Source organism: Somniosus microcephalus, chromosome 10, assembly GCF_052327205.1.
Source record: "Somniosus microcephalus isolate GS21.2 chromosome 10, FLI_Smic_1.0, whole genome shotgun sequence".
NCBI lineage: Eukaryota > Metazoa > Chordata > Chondrichthyes > Squaliformes > Somniosidae > Somniosus > Somniosus microcephalus.
In genome coordinates this window covers 135,241,341-135,263,380 of record NC_140996.1, presented here as the reverse complement: position 1 = coordinate 135,263,380, position 22,040 = coordinate 135,241,341, and the positions used below count along the sequence as shown (strand labels likewise).

Here is a 22,040-nt window from a genome sequence, read left to right as displayed (position 1 = left end):
AACGCTGAACAATTATTTTGTATCAGTCTTTACAGTAGAGGACACTAAGAATATCCCAACACTGGACAAACAGGGGGCTCTAGGGGGGGAGGAACTAAATACGATTAAAATCACGAAGGAAGTGGTACTTGGTAAAATAATGGGACTCAAGGCGGATAAATCCCCTGGACCTGATGGCTTGCATCCTAGGGTCTTGAGGGAAGTGGCGGTAGGGATTGTGGATTGTGGGTAATAATTTTCCAAAACTCCCTGGACTCAGCAAAGGTCCCGGCAGATTGGAAAACTGCTAATGTAACACCCTTATTTAAAAAAGGTAGTAGGCAGAAGGCTGGAAACTATAGACCTGTTAGCCTAACATCTGTGGTTGGTAAAATGTTAAGAGTCCATTATTAAGGAGACAGTAACGGGACATTTGGATAAACATAATTTAATAGGACAAACTCAGCATGGTTTCCTGAAGGGGAAGTCATGTTTGACAAATTTGCTTGAGTTTTTTGAGGAAGTAACATACAGGGTGGATAAAGGAGAACCAGTGGACGTAGTGTATTTAGACTTCCAAAAGGCATTTGACAAGGTGCCACACAAAAGATTATTGCTCAAGATAAAAAATCACGGGATTGGGGGTAATATTCTGGCGTGGGTGGAGGATTGGCTCTCTAACAGAAAGCAGAGAGTTGGGATAAATGGTTCGTTCTCAGATTGGCAACCAGTAACTAGTGGTGTTCCGCAGGGGTCAGTGCTGGGTCCCCAACTCTTTACAATCTATATTAACGATTTGCAGGAGGGGACCGAGTGTAACATATCAAAGTTTGCAGATGATACAAAGATGGGACGGAAAGTAGTGAGTGAGGAGGACATAAAAAACCTGCAAAGGGACATAGACAGGCTAAGTAAGTGGGCAGAGATTTGGCAGATGGAATACAATACTGGAAAGTGTGAGGTTATGCACTTTGGCAGGAAAAATCATAGAGCAAGTTATTATCTTAATGGCAAGAAACTGGAAAGTACTGTAGTACAAAGGGATCTGGGGGTCCTGGTGCATGAAACTCAAAAAGTTAGTATGCAGGTGCAGCAAGTGATCAAGAAGGCCAATGGAATGTTGGCTTTTATTGCTAGGGGGATGGAATATAAAAACAGGGAGGTTTTGCTGCAGTTGTACAAGGTATTGGTGAGACCACACCTGGAATACTGCATACAGTTTTGGTGTCCATACTTAAGAAAAGACATACTTGCTCTCGAGTCAGTACAAAGAAGGTTTACTCGGTTAATCCCGGGGATGAGGGGGTGGTCATATGATGAGAGGTTGAGTAGATTGGGACTCTACTCATTGGAGTTCAGAAGAATGAGAGGCGATCTTATTGAAACATATAAGATTGTGAAGGGGCTTGATCGGGTGGATGCGGTGAGGATGTTCCCAATGATGGGTGAAACTAGAACTAGGGGGCATAATCTTAGAATAAGGGGCTGCTCTTTCAAAACTGAGATGAGGAGAAACTTCTTCACTCAGAGGGTGGTAGGTTTGTGGAATTTGCTGCCCCAGAAAGCTGTGGAAGCTACATCATTAAATAAATTTAAAACAGAAATAGATAGTTTCCTAGAAGTAAAGGGAATTAAGGGTTACGGGGAGCGGGCAGGAAATTGGACATGAGTCTAGGTTCGGAATGGTCATGGCCCTGTGGGTAGTGGAGTGGGCCCAGGGGCCGCGTAGCCTGGTTCTGCTCCTACTGTGTTCTAATTCTGTTAGATTTCAGGAGATGGTTTTATTCCTGTTCCTGGCTGGGGTGGAGATCGCCTTTACAGAAGGTAAGTACTGTCGAAAATATAGGGACAGAGTGATCTCCTGGAAGAATTTCGATCACCTAGATGGGTCGGAGAGGAATTTCCCAGATTTTTTTCTCCCAAATTGGCCATTGGGTCTTTTATCTGGTTTTTCGCCTCTCCCGGGAGATCACATGGGTTCGGGTGGATGGAGAGTGATAGAAGATTTGAGGTTAGGATCAGATCAGCCATGATCTTATTGAATGGTGGAGCAGGCTCGAGGGGCCGATTGGCCTACTCCTGCTCCTATTTCTTATGTTCTTATAATTATATCTTTTAATTTCTGTTCATTGACACCATTATACACACAGAGGTCCTGAAACTCCACCGGGGTTCTGCTGGTCTCCACAACCAACGTTCCCGCTGAGCTCTGTGGCTACGCGGCTCGCTGCTGGTCCCGCGCAGCCCGAGACCAGCTTTTTCAATGTTAAGTTTCGCATATGAATGGGCCGCTCAGCCCCTTAAAGGGGCAACGCACCCAAAGAAAATTAGGGGGGACATTGTCCGCAAAATCGCTACCATTTTCAGGACTTTTGTAAAGGCCTCATAAGGGGTGAAACTTATGTCTACCCCTTACGATGCAAATTACAGCCAGGGACTTTCTATCCGGAGTCTCACTGGGGACACAGCTATGTAGTGGCAGCCAGTACACTAAGTGAAGCTATACTGGCCTCCACAATGGCATATGTGGGTCCAACTGGGGGGAACCTAGACTCCCAAAGAATTTCAACTGGTTTAAAAATAAAGCTGGCATATTGGGCAGATCAGCCAGTAGGAACATTGACTGGGTTGGGATGGGAGGAGCCGTAACTGGCAGGATCGCGTCCTAAGGAATTTTATGGCCAGAAGGTGAATAGGGTTGTCCAAGCTGTCAGCCTTGGCTCAGTGGTAGTACTCTCACCTCTGAGTCAGAAAGCTGTGGGTTTAACTCCCACTCTAGAGACTAGACCACATAACCCAGGCTGAAACGTCCATGCAGTACTGAGGAATTGCTGCAGTCAGAGTTGCTATCTTTTGGATGAGACGTTAAACCGAGGCCTCGTCTGCCCTCTCAGTGGACGCAAAAGATTCCATGGCACCATTCGAAGAGCAGCAAGGGAGTTCTCCCGGTGTCCTATCCAATACTTCTTCTTCTTCTTCTTCTTCTTAGGCAGTCCCTCGGAACCGAGGATGACTTGCTTCCACATTAAAAATGAGCTCGCAGGTGACTGATTAGTCCAATGCGGGACCTACAGTCTCTGTCACAGGTGGGGCAGACGGTGGTTGAAGAGGCGGGTGGGTGGGGTGCTTGGGTTGACGTGCGCTGCCTGCACTTGGCTTCCGCTTGCTCCCGGCGAAGAGACTCGAGGTGTTCGGCGCCTTCCCGGATGCTTCTCCTCCACTTTGTGCGGTCTTGGGCCAGGGATTCCCAAGTGTCGGTGGGGATGTTACACTTTTTCAAGGAGGCTTTGATGGTGTCCTTGAAGTGTTTCCTCTGCCCACCTGGGGCTCTCTTGCCGTGCCGGAGCTCCAAGTAGAGTGCTTGTTTTTGGGAGTCTCGTATCGGGCATGCGGACAATGTGACCCGTCCATCGGAGCTGATTGAGCGTGGTTAGAGCTTGGATGTTGGCCGCACTATAGGAAGGATGTGATTGCATTGGAGAGGGTGCAGAGGAGATTTACCAGGATGTTACCTGGGCTGGAGCGCCTCAGCTATGAAGAAAGACTGAACAGGCTGGGGTTGTTTTCCTTGGAGCAAAGAAGGCTGAGGGGGGACCTGATTGAGGTGTACAAAATGATGAGGGGCATAGATAGGGTAGATAAAGAGGAACTTTTCCCCTTAGTAGGGGGGTTAATAACAAGGGGGCATAGATTCAAGGTAAGGGGCAGGAGGTTTAGAGGGGATTTGAGGAGGAACTTTTTCACCCAGAGGGTGGTTGGAGTCTGGAACTCGCTGCCTGAAAGGGTGGTAGAGGCAGGAACCCTCACAACATTCAAGAAGCATTTGGATGAGCACTTGAAATGCCATTGCATACAAGGCTATGGACCAAATGCTGGAAAATGGGATTAGATTGGACAGGGCTTGATGGACGGCGCAGGCGCGATGGGCCGAAGGGCCTCTTTCTGTGCTGTAAAATTCTATGACTCTATGACTCTAACACTTATACTTATCCCTCAACTAACACCACTAAAAAACAGATTATCTGGTCCATTATCTCATTGCAGTTTGTGGGACCTTGTTGTATGTAAATTGGCTGCTGCATTACATTGCAATAGTGGCTATACTTCAAAAAGTACCTCATTGGCTGTAAAGCATTTGGGACGTCCTGAGGTCGTGAAAGGTGTTATATAATGCAGGTTCAATCTTTAAAATTTACATACCAGCATGTACTGTCTCTATCCAAGAATTTTCTGGTAAAAACTGGAACCACTGAAGACTTTTTTAAACAGTTCAACACCTTGTATATAGTTTGTATATAAGTTGCCGATTGTGCTGTACAGTAACTTGCCTTTATTTTTGTTTCTTTGAATTATTTTATTGTAAAGAAATCTGGACAGCAGCTTAGTCTGTAAGAAGTGACCTAATGGTGTCATATTTTCTGTAATTTGAAGAGGAGACAAATGGGTATCTCATGTATTAAAAAAAGACTTGCATTTATATAGTGCCTTTCACAACCTCCGGACATCTTAAAGCACTTTACAGCCAATGAAATACAGGTACACTATCCCTTATCCGAAAGCCTTGGGACCAGCTGAGTTTCGGTTTTCGGAATTTTTCGGATTTCAGAAGGTATTATTATAAGACTGGGAAATTTGTATTTAATATAAATTTTAAAAGTTCAGGCTACCTCTTGTGACTGTTCCGTGTCTCATTCCCCTTCCTGCTTCTCTGGAAAGCCGGATATCGGCTGACTCCTACTAAGCTGGCCCGCAAATCAGGTCGGGGGTCGGGTGGGTGGGGGGAGAAAAGAATATCGGACGGGCCGCGGTTCAGGTCGGGGGGGTCGGGGGGTGGGGGGGAGAAAAGAATATCGGACGGGCCGCGGTTCAGGTCGGGGGGGGTCGGGGGGGAGAAAAGAATATCGGACGGGCCGCGGTTCGGGTCGGGTCGGGTGGCGGGGGGGGGGGAGAAAAGAATATCTGACGGGCCGCGGTTCTGGTCGGGGGGGGCTGGGGGGGGGGGAGAAAAGAATATCGGATGGGCCGCGGTTCGGATCGGGTCGGGTCTTGAGGGGGAGAGAAAAGAATATTGGACGGGCCGCGGTTCGGTTCGGGTCGGGTCGGGGGGAGAAAAGAGTATCGGACGGGCCGCTGCAGCTGTCGGACGGGCCGCTGTATTGTTGGGTTCACTCTCCCGGTACCTCCTTCACACTGCCCGGCTCGGCCTGCAATCTCCTACCCAGGAGGGAACTCTGTGACCCTCTGCCCTGCTCAGCGTAAGTCGTGCGCCACTCTGGTCATGTCGTGCGCACGACTTACGCTGAACGAAAAAACTTTCGGTTTTCAGAGGTTTTCGGAAGTTCGGATAAAGGATAGTCTACCTGTACTTAGTTTTTTTGAAGGATAGTCACTGTTGTATTATTAGGAAACGTGGCAGCCAATTTACACACAGCAAGCTCCCATAAACAATAATGTGATAATGACCAGGTAATCTGTTTTAGTGATGTTGATTGAGGGATACATATTGGCGAGGACACCAGGGTTAACTCCCCTGCTCTTCGTCGAAATACTGCCACGGGATCTTTTACATCCACCTGAGAGGGCAGACGTCTCATCCAAAAGACAACACCTCCACCAGTGCAACATGTCCCTCAATATTTCACTGGAGTGTCACCCTAGATTTCTGTACTCAAGTCTCTGGAGTGGGATTTGAATCCACAACCTTCTGAATTAGAGGCGAGAGTGCTACCAACTAAACTTACTCTCCAGTAAGTAAGCTGCTATGATCAGGGATAATCGTCCTCACCAATCTTTTGCTTTCCAACAAGAACGAACAAAATGAATATGCTATAATCCCAATCTACTATTGCAGAATCTTATACATTGATTTAAAGGAACTGTCCAATCAGCTTTCTTGTAACAAAAAAACTTCCTTACCTCTGAAACTCTCTTTTGGGTGACCACCATAGGAGAATTTGTCCCTTCCCATTGTTCTACTACTTGGTTGACTTCAGCAGTTTTCTGTTCAAAACTTGTGTGTGTGTTGAGTAATGTTACCTCGTAGAATTCTTGGATATCTGAAAACAAAAAAAAAGCATTCCTCTGAAAAACAGCATGAAGTACTGGAAAAAGTTATCGAAATTTTCTGCAACTTGATATATTTTTGGGATTCAAAAAGCACATAACAAACATATTTTGACACAATTTACTTCAGATACTACGCGGTCCAAAAGTGAAATTTAAATAATTTATTGCTAAGAGAGTAATGCATTTCTGCATTTTTAAAAACTTAATTCATGGGGTATGGGCGTCACTGGCACATTTATTGCCCTTGAGATGGTGGTGGTGGGCTGCTTTCTTGAACCGCTGCAGTCCATGTGGTGAAGGTACTCCAACAGTGCTGTTAGGGAGGGAGTTCCAGGATTTTGACCCAGCGATGATGAAGGAATGGTGATATATTTCCACATCAGGTGTACCCATGCGGCTGCTGCCCTTGTCGTTCTAGGCGGTAGAAGTCACGGGTTTGGGAGGTGCTGTCGAAGAAGTCTTGGCGAGTTGTTGCAGTGCATCTTGTAGATGGTGGCGGAGGGAGTCAATGTTTAAGGTGGTGGATGGGGTGCCAATCAAGCGGACAACTTTGTCCTGGATGGTGTCAAGCTTCTTGAGTGTTGTTGGAGCTGCACTTATCCAAGCAAGTAGAGAGTATTCCATCACAGTCCTTACTTGTGCCGTGTAGATGGTGGAAACGCTTCAGGGAGTCAGGAGGTGAATCACTCGCCGCAGATTACCCAGACTCTGCACTGCTCTTGAAGCCACAGTATTTATGTGGCTGGTCCAGTTAAGTTTCTAGTCAATGTTGACCCCCAGGATGTTGATGGTGGAGGATTCGGCGATGGTAATGCTGTTGAATGTCAAGGGCCGGTGGTTAGACTCTCACTTGTTGGAGATAGTCATTGTCTGGCACTTGTGTGGCGTGAATGCTACTTGCCACTTATCAGCCCAAGCCTGAATGTTGTCCAGGTCTTGTTGCATGCGAACATGGACTGCTTCATTATCTGAGGAGTTGTGAATGGAACTGAACACTCCAATCATCAGGGAACATCCCCACTTCTGACCTTATGATGGAGGGAAGGTCATTGATGAAGCAGCTGAAGGTGGTTGGGCCTAGGACATTTCTCTGAGGAACTCCTGCAGTTATGTCCTGGGGCTGAGATGATTGTCCTCCAACAACCACAACCATCTTCCTTTATGCTAGGTCTCACTCCAGCCAGTGGAGGATTTTCCCCCGATTCCCATTGACTTCAATCTTACTAGGACTCCTTGGTGCCACACTTAGTCAAACGCTGCTTGATGTCAAGGCTAGTCACTCTCACCTCACCACTAGATTTCAGCTCTTTTGTCCATGTTTAGACCAAGGCTGTAATGAGGTCTGGAGCCGAGTGGTCCTGGTGGAACCCAAATTGAGCATCGGTGAGCAGGTTATTGGTGAAGAAGTGCCACTTAATAGCACTGTCGACGACATCTTCCATTATTTTGCGAATGATTGAGAGTAGGCTGATGGAGCGGTAGTTGGCCCCATTGTATTTGTCCTGCTTTTTGTGGACTGGACATACCTGGGCAATTTTCCACTTTGTCGTAGCTGTACTGGAACTGCTTGGCTAGAGGCACGGCTAGTTCTAGAGCACAAGTCTTCAGCACTACAGCCAGGATGTTGTCGGGGCCAATAGCCCTTGCTGTATCCAGTGTGCTCAACCATTTTTTGACATCTCGTGGAGTGAATCGAATTGGCTGAAGTCTGGTTTCTGTGATGGTGGGGACCTCAGGAGGAGGCCAATATGGATCATCCACTTGGCACTTCTGGCTGAAGATGGTTGCAAACGTTTCAGCCTTGTCTTTTGCACTCATGTGCTGGGCTCTGCCATCGTTGAGGATGAGGACGGTCATGGAGTCTCCTCCTCCCATTTGTTGTTTAATTGTCCACCATCATTCACGACTGGATGTGGCAGGACTGCAGAGCTTTGATCTGATCTGTTGGTTTTGGAATCGTTTAGCTCTGTCTATAGCATGCTGCTTCGCTGTTTAACGTGCATGTAAGTCCTGTGTTGTAGCATCACCAGGTTGGCACCTCATTTTTAGGTATGCTTGGTGCTGCTCCTGGCATGCTCTTCTACGCTTCTCATTGAAACAGGGTTAGTCCCCTGCCTTAAAGGTAATGGTAGAGTGAGGGATATGCCGGTTCATGAGGTTCCAGATTGTGGTGGAATACAATACTGCTGCTGCTGATGGCCCACAGTGCCTCATTGATGCCCAGTTTTGAGCTGCTAGATCTGTTCCGAATCTATCCCGTTTAGCACGGTGGTAGTGCCACACATGATGGAGGGTGTCCTCAGTGTGAAGATGGGACTTCGTCTCCACAAGGACTTTGCAGTAGTCACTGCTACCAATATTGTCATGGACAGATGCATCTGCGACAGGTTGATTGGTGAGGACGAGGTCAAGTAGGTTTTTCCCCTCGTGTTGGTTCTCTCATCATCTGCCGCAGGCCCAGTCTGGCAGTTATCTCAGCCAGCTTGTTCAGTAGTGGTGCTACTGAGCCACTCTTGGTGATGGACATTGAAGTCCCCACCCACAGTACATTCTGTGCCCTTGCTACCCTCAGTGCGTCTTCCAAGTGGTGTTCAACATGGAGGAGTACTGATTCATCAGCTGAGGGAGGGCAGTAGGTGTTAATCAGCAGGAGGTTTCCTTGCCCATCATGTTTGACCTGACGCCATGAGACTTCATGGGGTGTGGAATCAACGTTGAGGGCTCCCAGGGCCACTCCCTCCCAACTGTATACCACTGTGCCGCCACCTCTGGTGCGTCTGTCCTGCCCGTGGGACAGGACATACCCAGGAGTCTGGGACGTTAGTTGAAAGATACGATTCTGAGAGTATGTCTATGTCAGGCTGTTGCTTGACTAGTCTGTGGGACAGTTCTCCCAATTTTGGCACAAGTCCCCAGAAGTTGGTGAGGAGGACTTTGCAGGGTCGACTGGGCTGGGTGTGCCGTTGGTGTGTCCATAGCTGGTGCCGAGGTCGATGCCGGGTGGTCCGTCCGGTTTCATTCTTATTATTGTGTTTCGTAGTGGTTTGTTACAACTGAGTGGTTTGCTAGGCCATTTCAGAGGGCAGTTGAGAGTCAACCACATTGCTGTGGGTCTGGAGTCACATATAGGCCAGACCAGGTAAGGATGGCAGATTTCCTCCCTAAAGGAAATTAGTGAACCAGATGGGTTTTTAACAACAATCCGATAGTTTCACGGTTACCATTACTGATACTAGCTTTTTATTCCACATTTATTTAATTAACTGAATTTAAATCCCCAGCTGCTGTGGTTGGATTTGAAATCACCTCTCTGGATTATCAGTCCAGGCCTCTGGATTACTAGCCCAGTGACATTACCACTATGCTACCATTCCCTAAGACTTTTGTACTCTGTACCTCTATTCATGAAGCCCAGGATCCCGTAAGCTTTTTTAACTGCTTTCTCAACCTGCTCTGCCACCTTTAACGATTTGTGCACATCTACCCCATGGTCTCTCTGTTCATGCACCCACCTTAGCGCTGTCCCCCTTACTTTATATTTCCTCTTCATTCTTTCTACCAAAATGTATCACTTTGCACTTTTCTGCGGTAAATTTCATCTGCCACGTGTCCGCCCATTCCACCAGCCTGTCTATGTCCTCTTGAATCGTCCTCACTGTTCACTATACTTCCAAGTTTTGTGTAATCTGCAAATTTTGAAATTGTGCCCTGTACACCCATATCCAAGTAATTAATATATATCAAGAAAAGCAGTGGTCCTAATACTGACCCCTGGTGAACACTTGGAAGAAACACTGAGAGTAGCAAGGGCACAAAATGTACTCTGGGTGGGGGACTTCAATGTCCATCACCAAGAGTGGCTCGGCAACACCACTACTGACCGAGCTGGCCGAGTTCTGAAGGACATAGCTGCCAATCTGGGCCTGCGACAGGTGGTGAGAGAACCAACACGAGGGAAAAACGTACTTGACCTCGTCCTCGCCAATCTACCTGTCGCAGATGCATCTGTCCATGACAGTATTGGTAGCAGTGACCACCACACAGTCATTGTGGAGACGAAGTCCCGTCTTCACACTGAAGACACGCTCCATCGTGTTGTGTGGCACTACCACCTTGGTAAATGGGATAGATTCAGAACAGATCTAGCAGCTCAAAACTGGGCATCCATGAGGCGCTGTGGGCCATCAGCAGCAGCAGAATTGTATTCCACCACAATCTGTAACCTCATGGCCTAGCATATCCCTCACTCTACCATTACCATCAAGCCAGGGGACCAACCCTGGTTCAATAAGGAGTGTAAAAGAGCATGCCAGGAGCAGCACCAGGCGTACCTAAAAATGAGAAGCTGGAACACAGGACTACATGCATGCTGAAAAGTGGAAGCAGCATGCTATAGACAGGGCTAAGCGATCCCACAATCAACGGATCAGATCAAAGCTCTGCAGTCCTGCCACATCCAGTCGTGTATGGTGCTGGACCATTAAACAACTAACAGGAGGAGGAAGCTCCATGAATATCCCCATCCTCAATGATGGTGGAGCACAGTACGTGAGTGCAAAAGACAAGGCTGAAGCGTTTGCAAACGTCTTCAGTCAGAAGTGCCGAGTGGATGATCCATATTGGCCTCCTCCTGAGGTCCCCACCTTCATAGAAGCCGTCTTCAGCCAATTCGATTTACTCCACGTAATATCAAGAAACGGCTGAGCGCACTGGATACAGCAAAGGCTATGGCCCCGACAACATCCCAGCTATCGTGCTGAAGACTTGTGCTCGAGAACTAGCCGCACCTCTAGCCAAGCTGTTCCAGTACAGCTACAACACTGGCATCTATCCGACAGTGTGGAAAACTGCCCAGGTATGCCCTGTCCACAAAAAGCAGAATAAATCCAATCCGGCCAATTACCGCCCCATCAGTCTAGTCTCAATCATTGGCAATGTGATGGAAGGTGTCATCGACAGTGCTATCAAGCGGCACTTACTCACCAATAACCTGCTCACTGATGCACAGTTTGGGTTCCGCCAGGACCACTCCGCTCCAGACCTCATTACAGCCTTAGTCCAAACATGGACAAATGAACTGAATTCCAGAGGTGAGGTGAGAGTGACTGCCCTTGACATCAAGGTAGCATTTGACCGAGTGTGGCATCAAGGAGCCCTAGTAAAACTGAAGTCAATGGGAATCGGGGGGAAAACTCTCCACTGTCGGGAGCCATACCTACCACAAAGGAAGATAGTTGTGGTGGTTGAAGGTCAATCATCACAGCCCCAGGACATCGCTGCAGGAGTTCCTCAGGGCAGTGTCCTAGTCCCAACCATCTTCAGCTGCTTCATCAATGACTTTCCCTCCAACATATGGTCAGAAATGGGGATGTTCGCTGATGACTGCTCAGTGTTCCGTGCCATTCACAACTCCTCAGGTAATGAAGCAGTCCATGCCCACATGCAACAAGACCTGGACAATGTTCAGGCTTGAGCTGATAAGTGGCAGGTAACATTCACGCCACAGAAGTGCCAGGCAATGACCCCTTGACATTCAACGGCATTACCATCGCCGAATCCCTGACCATCTGGTGGTCACCATTGACCAGAAACTTAACTGGACCAGCCACAAAAAAACTGTGGCAACAAGAGTAGGTCAGAGGCTAGGTATTTTGTGACGAATGTCTCACCTCCTGACTCCCCAAATCGTTTCCACCATCTACAAGGCACAAGTAAGGAGTGTGATGGAATACTCTCCACTTGCCTGGATGAGTGCAGCTCCAACAACACTCAAGAAGCTCAACACCATCCAGGACAAAACAGCCCGCTTGATTGGCACCCCATCCACCACTTTAAACATTCACTCCATCCACCACTGGCGTACCATGGCTGCAGTGTGTACCATCTACAAGATGCACTGCAGCAACTCGCCAAGGCTTCTTCGGCAGCACCTCCCAAACTCAAGACCTCTTCCACTTAGAAGTAGGAAGTCACACAACACCAGGTTATAGTCCAACAGCTTTATTTGAAATCACAAGCTTTTGGAGCGCTGCTCCTTCATCAGGTGAAGTGAAGAGAAGCATACAGGCACAGCATATATAGTCAGAGAAAACTGCCAGATGATTACAGGTAATCTTTCTAACTGCCCTTTATCACACCTCAGCAGAGAGATAATCACAGCAATCAAAGGTGTGAATGGTGTCCAAACAGGTCAGTCAGGAAAACATTACACCAAAGAACAATGAGGTGGGGTCACAAGGGGTCAAATGTTGCAGATGCTGGGGTCTGTATGAAAAACAGAAAAAAACAAAAAACTTTGCTGGAAATCACAGCAGGTCCGGCTGCATCTGTGCAGAGAGAACAAGCCAACGACGGCTCGAGTCTGGATGACTCTACGTCAGGTGGGGTTACATGTCGCGTGACATGAACCCAAGCTCCCGGTTGAGGCCGTCCTCATGAGTGCGGAACTTGGCTATCAGTTTCTGCTCGATGATTTTGCGTTGTCGTGTGTCTCGAAGTCCGCCTTGGAGAATGCTTACCCGAAGATCGGAGGCTGAATGTCCTTGACTGCTGAAGTGTTCCCCGACTGGGAGGGAACACTCCTGCCTGGCGATTGTTGTGTGGTGTCCGTTCATCCGTTGTTGCAGTGTCTACATGGTCTTGCCGATGTACCATGCTCCGGGGCATCCTTTCCTGCAACGTATGAGGTGGACAACGTTGGCCGAGTCACATGAGTATGTACCATGTACCTGGTGGGTGGTGTCCTCACGTGTGATGATGGTATCTGTGTTGATGATCTGGCATGTCTTGCAGAGGTTGCCGTGGCAGGGTTGTGTGGTGTCGTGGTCGCTGTTCTCCTGAAAGCTGGGTAATTTGCTGCGAATGATGGTCTGTTTGAGGTTAGGCGGCTGTTTGAAGGCGAGTAGTGGAGGCGTGGGGATGGCCTTAGCGAGGTGTTCGTCATCGTCGATGACATGTTGAAGGCTGCGGAGAACATGGCGTAGTTTCTCCGCTCCGGGGAAGTACTGGACGACGAAGGGTACTCTGTTGGTTGTGTCCCGTGTTTGTCTTCTGAGGAGGTCTATGCGATTTTTTGCTGTGGCCCGTCGGAACTGTCGATCGATGAGTCGAGCGTCATATCCCGTTCTTACGAGGGCGTCTTTCAGCGTCTGTAGGTGTCCATCGCGTTCCTTCTTGTCTGAGCAGATCCTGTGTATTCGCAGGGCTTGTCCATAGGGGATGGCTTCTTTAACGTGGTTAGGGTGGAAGCTGGAGAAGTGGAGCATCGTGAGGTTGTCCGTAGGCTTGCGGTAGAGTGAAGTGCTGAGGTGTCCGTCTTTGATGGAGATTCGTGTGTCCAAGAATGAAACAGATCACGAACCCACTCAAGTCGACCTACAACACAGACTACGCTGAGAGACTCTGCCGTCGTACCTCTCGCACACTCTTCAACCATCTCGTACACCAGCTCTACAGCAGACGCCGCAACCTCGAAACCAAGATAGAGTCTATGTTCTCAGCTTGTGCTCAGGACACAGCAGACCAGCTACGAGACACCGCCAAGCAGACGAGGCAACGGAACTACACTGCCTACATGCACACCAAGAACAGGAAGCTTGAGAAACTCAGCATCACCACCAGCAGCAACCAAGCCTCCCCCGGTACCATGGTTGGAACCACAGGGAAGTCCATCGTCAACTTGTCCAACCACACCCTTCAACCAGACGAAATTGAAGTTCTCAGCTGAGGGCTCAATTTCTGCCCCACCACCAAAATGGACCCCATCGGCCTCGCGGCAGACACAGAGGAATTCATCAGGAGAATGAGGCTCCGGGAATTCTTCCACAAATCCCAAGATGTCAGCAGCAAACCCAATGAGACAATCAATGATCCGGAACAGCAGACAGAGGGATCCGCAGTGCAGCAACTGAAGAAGAAAGAGTCAAATTGGACCCCTCCGGAGGGCCGCTGCCCTAAGCTTGACATGTATGCTGAAGCTGTCAGGAGATGCATCAACGCCAGATTCATCAGCCGCACTCACAAGACAGTCCAGAATGTCACCCGAGCACAACGCAACACCATCCACGCTCTCAAAACCAACCGCAACATCGTCATCAAACCAGCAGGCAAAGGAAGAGCCATCGTCATACAGAACAGAATGAACTATTGCAAAGAAGCATCCCGACAACTGGACAACCAGGAACACTACAGTTACCCGCAGATCCGACCAAAGAACACACCCGCCAACTCAACAGACTGATCAAGACCTTCGATCCACACCTTCAGAGCATCCTACGCGCTCTCATCCCACATACTCCCCGCGTGGGAGACTTCTACTGCCTCCCAAAGATACACAAAGCCAACACACCCGGACGTCCTATCTTATCAGGCAACGGAACCCTGTGTGAGAACCTCTCTGGATACATCGAGGGCATCCTGAAACCCATCGTACAGGGAACCCCCAGCTTCTGTCGCGACACTACAGACTTCTTACAGAAACTCAGCACCCACGGACTAGTTGAACCAGGAACACTCCTCGCCACGATGGACGTCTCGGCACTCTACACCAGTATCCCCCACGATGACGGCATCGCTGCGACAGCCTCAGTACTCAACACCAACAACAGCCAATCTCCAGACGCCATCCTACAACTCATCCGCTTCATCCTTGACCACAATGTCTTCACCTTCGACAACCAGTTCTTTACGCAAACACACGGAACAGCCATGGGGACCAAATTTGCAACCCAATATGCCAACATCTTCATGCACAAGTTCGAGCAAGACTTCTTCGCTGCACAGGACCTCCAACCAACGCTATACACCAGATACATCGACGACATTTTCTTCCTATGGACCCATGGCGAAGAATCACTGAAAAGACTACACGATGACATCAACAAGTTCCATCCCACCATCAAACTCACCATGGACTACTCCTCAGAATCGGTTTCATTCTTGGACACACGAATCTCCATCAAAGACGGACACCTCAGCACTTCACTCTACCGCAAGCCTACGGACAACCTCACGATGCTCCACTTCTCCAGCTTCCACCCTAACCACGTTAAAGAAGCCATCCCCTATGGACAAGCCCTGTGAATACACAGGATCTGCTCAGACGAGGAGGAACGCGATGGACACCTACAGATGCTGAAAGACGCCCTCGTAAGAACGGGATATGACGCTCAACTCATCGATCGACAGTTCCGACGGGCCACAGCGAAAAATCGCATAGACCTCCTCAGAAGGCAAACACGGGACACAACCAACAGAGTACCCTTCGTCGTCCAGTACTTCCCCGGAGCGGAGAAACTACGCCATGTTCTCTGCAGCCTTCAACATGTCATCGACGATGACGAACACCTCGCTAAGGCCATCCCCATGCCTCCACTACTCGCCTTCAAACAGCCGCCTAACCTCAAACAGACCATCATTCGCAGCAAATTACCCAGCTTTCAGGAGAACAGCGACCACGCCACCACACAACCCTGCCACGGCAACCTCTGCAAGACATGCCAGATCATCAACACAGATACCATCATCACACGTGAGGACACCACCCACCAGGTACATGGTACATACTCATGTGACTCGGCCAACGTTGTCTACCTCATACGTTGCAGGAAAGGATGCCCCGGAGCATGGTACATCGGCGAGACCATGCAGACACTGCAACAACGGATGAACGGACACCGCACAACAATCGCCAGGCAGGAGTGTTCCCTCCCAGTCGGGGAACACTTCAGCAGTCAAGGACATTCAGCCTCCGATCTTCGGGTAAGCATTCTCCAAGGCGGCCTTCGAGACACACAACGCAAAATCGTCGAGCAGAAACTGATAGCCAAGTTCCGCACTCATGAGGACGGCCTCAACCGGGATCTTAGGTTCATGTCACGCTACATGTAACCCCACCTGACGTAGAGTCATCCAGACTCGAGCTGTCGTTGGCTTGTTCTCTCTGCACAGATGCGGCCGGACCTGCTGTGATTTCCAGCAAAGTTTTTTGTTTTTTTCTGTTTTTCATACAGACCCCAGCATCTGCAACATTTGACCCCTTGTGACCCCACCTCATTGTTCTTTGATGTAATGTTTTCCTGACTGACCTGTTTGGACACCATTCACACCTTTGATTGCTGTGATTATCTCTCTGCCGAGGTGTGATAAAGGGCAGTTAGAAAGACTACCTGTAATCATCTGGCAGTTTTCTCTGACTATATATGCTGTGCCTGTATGCTTCTCTTCACTTCACCTGACGAAGGAGCAGCGCTCCGAAAGCTTGTGATTTCAACTAAAGCTGTTGGACTATAACCTGGTGTTGTGTGACTTCCTACATTTGTCCACCCCAGTCCAACACCGGCATCTCCACATCATCCACTTAGAAGGACAAGGGCAGCAGGTGCATGGGAACACCAGCACCTCCAAGTTCCCCTCCAAGTCACATACCATCCCGACTTAGAAGTATATCGCCGATCCTTCATCGTCGCTGGGTCAAAATCCCGGAACTCCCTCCCTAACAGCACTATGGGATACCTTCACCACACAGATTGCAGTGGTTCAAGGTGGCGGCTCACCACCACCTTCTCAAGGGCAATTAGAGTTGTGCAATAAATGCTGGCCTTGCCAATGACGCCCACATCCCATAAACAAATTTTAACAGAAGTGTGGTAATTATGACGAACACTGGTTCAGCCTCAACTGGAGTATTGTGTCCAATTCTGGGCACCGCACTTTAGGAAGGATATGAAGGCCTTAGAGAGGGTGCAGAAAAGATTTACAAGAATGGTTCCAGGGATGAGGGACTTCAGTTATGTGGATAGATTGGAGATGCTGTGGTTGTTCTGCTTAAAGCAGAGAAGATTGAGAGATTTGATAGAGGTGTTCAAAATCATGAGGGGTCTGGACAGAGTAGATAGAGAGAAACTGTTCCCATTAGCAGAAGGTTCGAGAACCAGAGGACATAGATTTAAGGTGATTGGTAAAAGAACCAAAGGCAACATGAGGAAAAACTTTTTTACTCAGTGACTGATTAGGATCTGGAATGCAATGCTTGAAAGGGTGGTGGAGGCAGACTTAATGGCCCAGAAATTCGGGTCTCCACGGGTGAGTATGCACGGGGTACTCACCCGTAGGCCCAATGGAAGTGCCGGTTTCCTGCATGCACTGCGCATGGGTGGGAAACCGGCATTTCCGTTCCCCTGAACGAAGGGGTTCAGAGTTCGAACGCGTGCGCAGGAGAGGCTGCGCATGTGCATCGAACTTATGTTTTTTTTTACAGGTTTTCCCGGGAAGGTAAGTCTGCAGAATTTACACATATAAAAAGCAGGCGTAAGGCCTGCTTTTTACAAGGTAAGTGGTGAATTAATTAAAATTAAAACATTTTTTCCACAGGTTTATTATTTTTAAATACTTTAAAGCAAGGTAAGTTTATTTTTAGCCCCGTTAGAAAATTTAAAAAAAATTCAAAAATTTAAATTATTGTTTAAAATAGTTATTTCATGTAATTTATAGTTTATTTTAAAAATGTGATGTTTTTTAAAAATGTATTTGAAGATTTAGTGATGTTTTGGGGCCCGTAGTATTTATAAGTTTTGACAGCTCTTCCTGTCAATCTTATGAATGGAGCATTCCCTGCTCCGATTGGCTCCCCATGGCCCACGTGATCCCAGGGGACGCATCGAACTAACTGCGCCCCTGGGATATGCAAGCACTGCGCGCCAGCAGCTGGAGCAGGCCCAGGATCGGAATTCCACGCGGGCCCACAGCTCAACGGCCGGCGCACAAGGTAAGTGCAGGTCGGGGGCTTGCACCCGCGGGAAGCACTCAACTCGAATTTCTGGGCCAATCGTGGCTTTCAAAAGGGAGTTGGATAAGTACCTGAAGGAAAAAATTTGCAGGGCTACGGGGAAAGGGTGAGACTAGCTGAAGTGCTCTTGCAGAGAGCCGGCACGGGCTCGACGGGCCAAATGGCCTTCTTCCGTGCTGTAACCATTTTGTGATTCTATGCATAGCGAGGGCTGGAGATACTATACATGGCAAGGAGCTAAGTGGTAGGCAAAGGGGAAAATTGATGGTGATGAAGTGGAAGGTAAAAGGATAATGATAAGGGGAAGGAGGAAGGAAAGGGGAAGGGGGAGAGAAGCCAAGAGCATCTCTGCTTTTTGGCGGAAGATAGAAAATGTCAACAATAACTGAGATGGGGAGGTCAACTGCTAGTATAAACAGAGGATCGGAGCAAAAAAATGCCAGCATGAACCGGAATGGAGAAGATTGAGGAAAAAGGTACCAGCTTAACTAAGAAACCAAGGGTACCAGGTTTACGAGAGCGATGGAGAACAGCGTCATTAAGAACTGGAAAGTTTGGAGAAGAGACAGTCACTCTGAAGTGGTGGGGAGTTGGACAGGGTGCAGTGTATCTGAACTGCCTATAGGGGTTGATTAATGCTGTGATTTGTGGTAGTGTGAGGGTTGAACGTCGGGGAGTGACTGTTGAAGTAACTTTTGGGCAAGTAATGGTCTGCTTAGTCTGTTGAAAATCCAAATGTCACTTAATTTTTCCTTATCCGATAATTAAAAATCTAATAGTTAAATATAAAATTGCTTAAATTTAACCAGGCAGGGATTCAGGCTGATGAGCAGGTGGCACGGCAGGTCACCGTTGACTGGAAATGTGCTGGGGGAAGGATGCCTCTCTCTCCAGCCCACTACCCCACCCCCCCTTCCACCACCACCACCATTCCACTGTTCACTCATGTCACTTTTCTTCATCTCTCTATCCCATACAACATCTATCTCACTTTTTCTCCCTTATATCACTTCTTCCACCCCCCCCCCACACTATTTCTTTCTCTCTCTTGTCCTCCCTCCTTACTTCATTGCTTTCCTCCAATTCTCTCACTCTTTCATAGCTTAATATGTCATTAAGTGCTCAGTCTAGGTGGGTAATTAGGTAGACCACGAAGCACTCCAAATGGGCGGGCAAGCAGGCAGTCTGGGAAGCACTCAAGGCAGTTCGACCTCTAAGTACTTAAGAGCAGGTGAACAGGATGATCCTGGGAGGCTAGAAACACTTGGACAGGCCAGCAAGTAGGTGGATCAGAAAACAGTCAAAACAGGTGAGCAGGCCAGGAAGCACTTGGGGCGAGCAGGCAGATGAACCAGGAAATACAGTATTTAGGTTCGGTGTGCGACCATGAATTGAAGCAGGAAGCACCCGAGGCGGGCAAGGAAGTACACCAAAAAGCACTCAGAGCAGCAGGCAGGCGTCCTTGACATTCAGTCACACCAATCCAAATAACTGCAAAACGATATTTCACAGTGGTTTACTTAAATCTGTTTACAAAATAAAGCATCTGGAAACAAATGAAACCTCATAACTTTGAGCACATGTCTGTGAGTCCTTTGTTGCACCCTATTCATGCCAAAGCCCAACAACAACAACCTGGCCGAGAAATTCAGTATAGCCGCGTTTGAGGCGCTACAGCCGGGCGTTCGCTAAATTTTGCGCCCGGCGCAACTTAGCGCCACCTTCGCCGATATTCAGTAGCAACGCCCCAAGAGGTTGCTGCTGTGCTAAAGCAGGCGATGCACGACTCTCATTAGGCGCTAAGCCGGCGATCCGGGGCGCTAACACCGAGGGCGGGCGCAGCGCATGTGCGGCGAGTTGCTCATTGAGGGCAGACAGTCAGGCGCCGGTCAGCTCTTAAAGGGGGAGGGTGGAATTGTTTGGCTGCCACGCCCTGCACACTGCAGCCCTAAGGCAAGGCCTGAACACTGCTGCTGGAACTGCTCCACACCCAGGAGAATGGAGAAGGCCAGGGAGAGAGCGCAGCGCTTCAACGAGGGTGACCTGAGGGTGCAGTGGAGCACAGGCGCCATGTCCTCTTCCCTGAGGGTGGCAGGAGGCCACTGCCCGCCGAAAGTCGGAAAGCCTGGAGGGAGGTGGCAAACAGGGTCACGTCCAACAGCGTGGTTGGCAGGACTCCAACCCAATGCCGGAAAAAATTCAATGACCTCACTCGGGTTGTCAGGGTGAGTACCGTTTCCAGTATCCTCCTCATCCCTGCATGTGCACCTCACTTTATGGCCAAAGGGACCTGTAAGCCCTAATGCCCAGCCCTCATCCAACAGCTATGGGACTGTCATGAAAAGCACTTGCACATTCAGGACTTTAAACATGGCTATTTGGCCATGGGAGGCAGTGCAGGCAAGATCAGGGCTTCACACTGTCAGGGCTATTCGACCATGGGAGGCAGTGCAGGCAAGATCAGGGCTTCACACTGTCAGGGCTATTCGACCATGGGAGGCAGTGCAGGCAAGATCAGGGCTTCACACTGTACTTAGAGGCCGTCCTTTCTCTTGCAGGGCAAGCTGGCGCGTAACAGAAGACAGCAGCGACAGACCGGGGGAGGCCGTCCTGACCTGAAACAACTCAGCAACCTAGAGCAGCGAGTGGAGCGGATCATGGCAGGCCGGCTGATTGGCCCCGTCGCCACTGGAGATGCCGACCCTGTTCTGGGCACCAATGGTAAGGTCATCACCTTTTTGACCTCTCTCTTTCCACTTGCGCCTCACACCAGCATCCTTTGCCACTCTCGAACCAATGCAGCGCATAGCAGCACTCATGCCTTCCTCGCTGCTGCCCTGTCCTCACTCTAAAGCAACTCTTGTGCCTCCCTGCTTTCAGATGGTGAATCGCCAGGTGAGGAGGCGGCCCCTCAAGCTAGCACTGTGTCGGAGTCCGACATAGAGGAGGAGGAAGAAGAAGCCGGCCCATCAGGGACACCCTCAGCCGAGGCAGCCCATGGCCATGATGGTGACACGTCTTCCCTGGAGGGGAGCAGGGGGGGAAGGGTCGGAGGAGAGTGAAGCTCCGGGACCCTGCGGGCTGCAGCAACGCAGGAGGGGTGGGGAAGCTCGGCGGCTTTCTCCCCGGAGGATGAGTGCGGCCTCCAGTCCTGCTACGGTGAGCGCAGAGGAGGTGCAGCTCCTAGCGGAAATGGGCGCCCAGGCTGAGCACAGGCACACTGAGCTCATGGTTGCAGTGGCAAGGATGCCTGACTCCATAGAGTCACTGGCAAGGAGTGTGCTGGAATTCGGAGCAGCACAGGCCAGGAGTCTGCAACAATTCAGTGCAGCACAGGCCAGGAGTCTGCAGGACTTCGCGGCAGCACAGGCTAGGAGTCAGCAGGACTTCGCTGCATCACAGGCGGCTTCTAGCCAAGTGCTCAGTTGTGCCGTGCATTCACTGGCTGGTGTCATGCAGACACAGACCAGGGCCACACGGGCACTAACTGCTGCCACACTCGCAGGATCGGCCAGGCATCGCCGGGGCACTCGCCGTGCCAAAGCAGCCCAGCAGTCTGTGCTTCAGCAGATTGCTGCGCATGCTGCAGTGCTGGCCCGTGCAAGTGCCACTGTATCAGCCGACCAGGGAGTGCCTGTGCTCTGTCAGGTTGGCAGCATTCCTGCAGCCAACACTGCCACTCCTCCACTGCAGCTGCCACCAGCCGTAGGACAGACTGCTGCCGCCCAAGCAGAGTTGGAGCAGTCAGCAGCCGGCCCCTCCAGGCCCAGAGCTGGTCCAGGCCGACCCACAAGGGCATCTGCCGTCTCACCATCTGACCCTCAGCAGCCTTCCCCCATCCTTGCTGCAGCCACTGGGGTCCCATTGAGGAGGAGCTGCAGGGAGGGAAGGGGCCAGTCACGGAAGTGAGACGGATCACCCTCGCAGAGGAAAAAGTACAAGGTGTGGCCAAATGTGCTGTTTTATATATAGAGGCCGAGACTGGTGTATTTGTTTTATATATAAAAGGCCGAGACTGGTGTATTTGTTTTATATATAAAAGGCCGAGACTGGTGTATTTGTTTTATATATAGAGGCCGAGACTGGTGTATTTGTTTTATATATAAAAGCCGAGACTGGTGTGTTTGTGTTTTTTGGGGGGGTTTCTCTCCATTAGTTTGTCATGTGGGAAGGGCACAGAGGTCTCACAGTAAAAAAAATTCTTAAATCG

General features: G+C 49.5%; 1 protein-coding gene across 10 annotated transcripts in view; it reads right to left on the bottom strand.

Annotated features, from left to right (window-relative positions):
• Positions 1–22,040, bottom strand: part of dlg2 (discs, large homolog 2 (Drosophila)) — a 1,642,261-nt gene that overhangs the window by 1,427,308 nt on the left and 192,913 nt on the right. For all 10 annotated transcript variants that reach the window (XR_015079731.1, XM_085998865.1, XM_085998867.1 and 7 more), the window contains one exon: positions 5,896–6,035. Coding sequence is in view for 9 of the 10 variants with exons in the window: in XM_085998865.1 (XP_085854991.1) it covers positions 5,896–6,035 (140 nt within the window). In the remaining variant the exon portion in view is untranslated. The remainder of the gene's footprint in view (positions 1–5,895; positions 6,036–22,040) is intronic.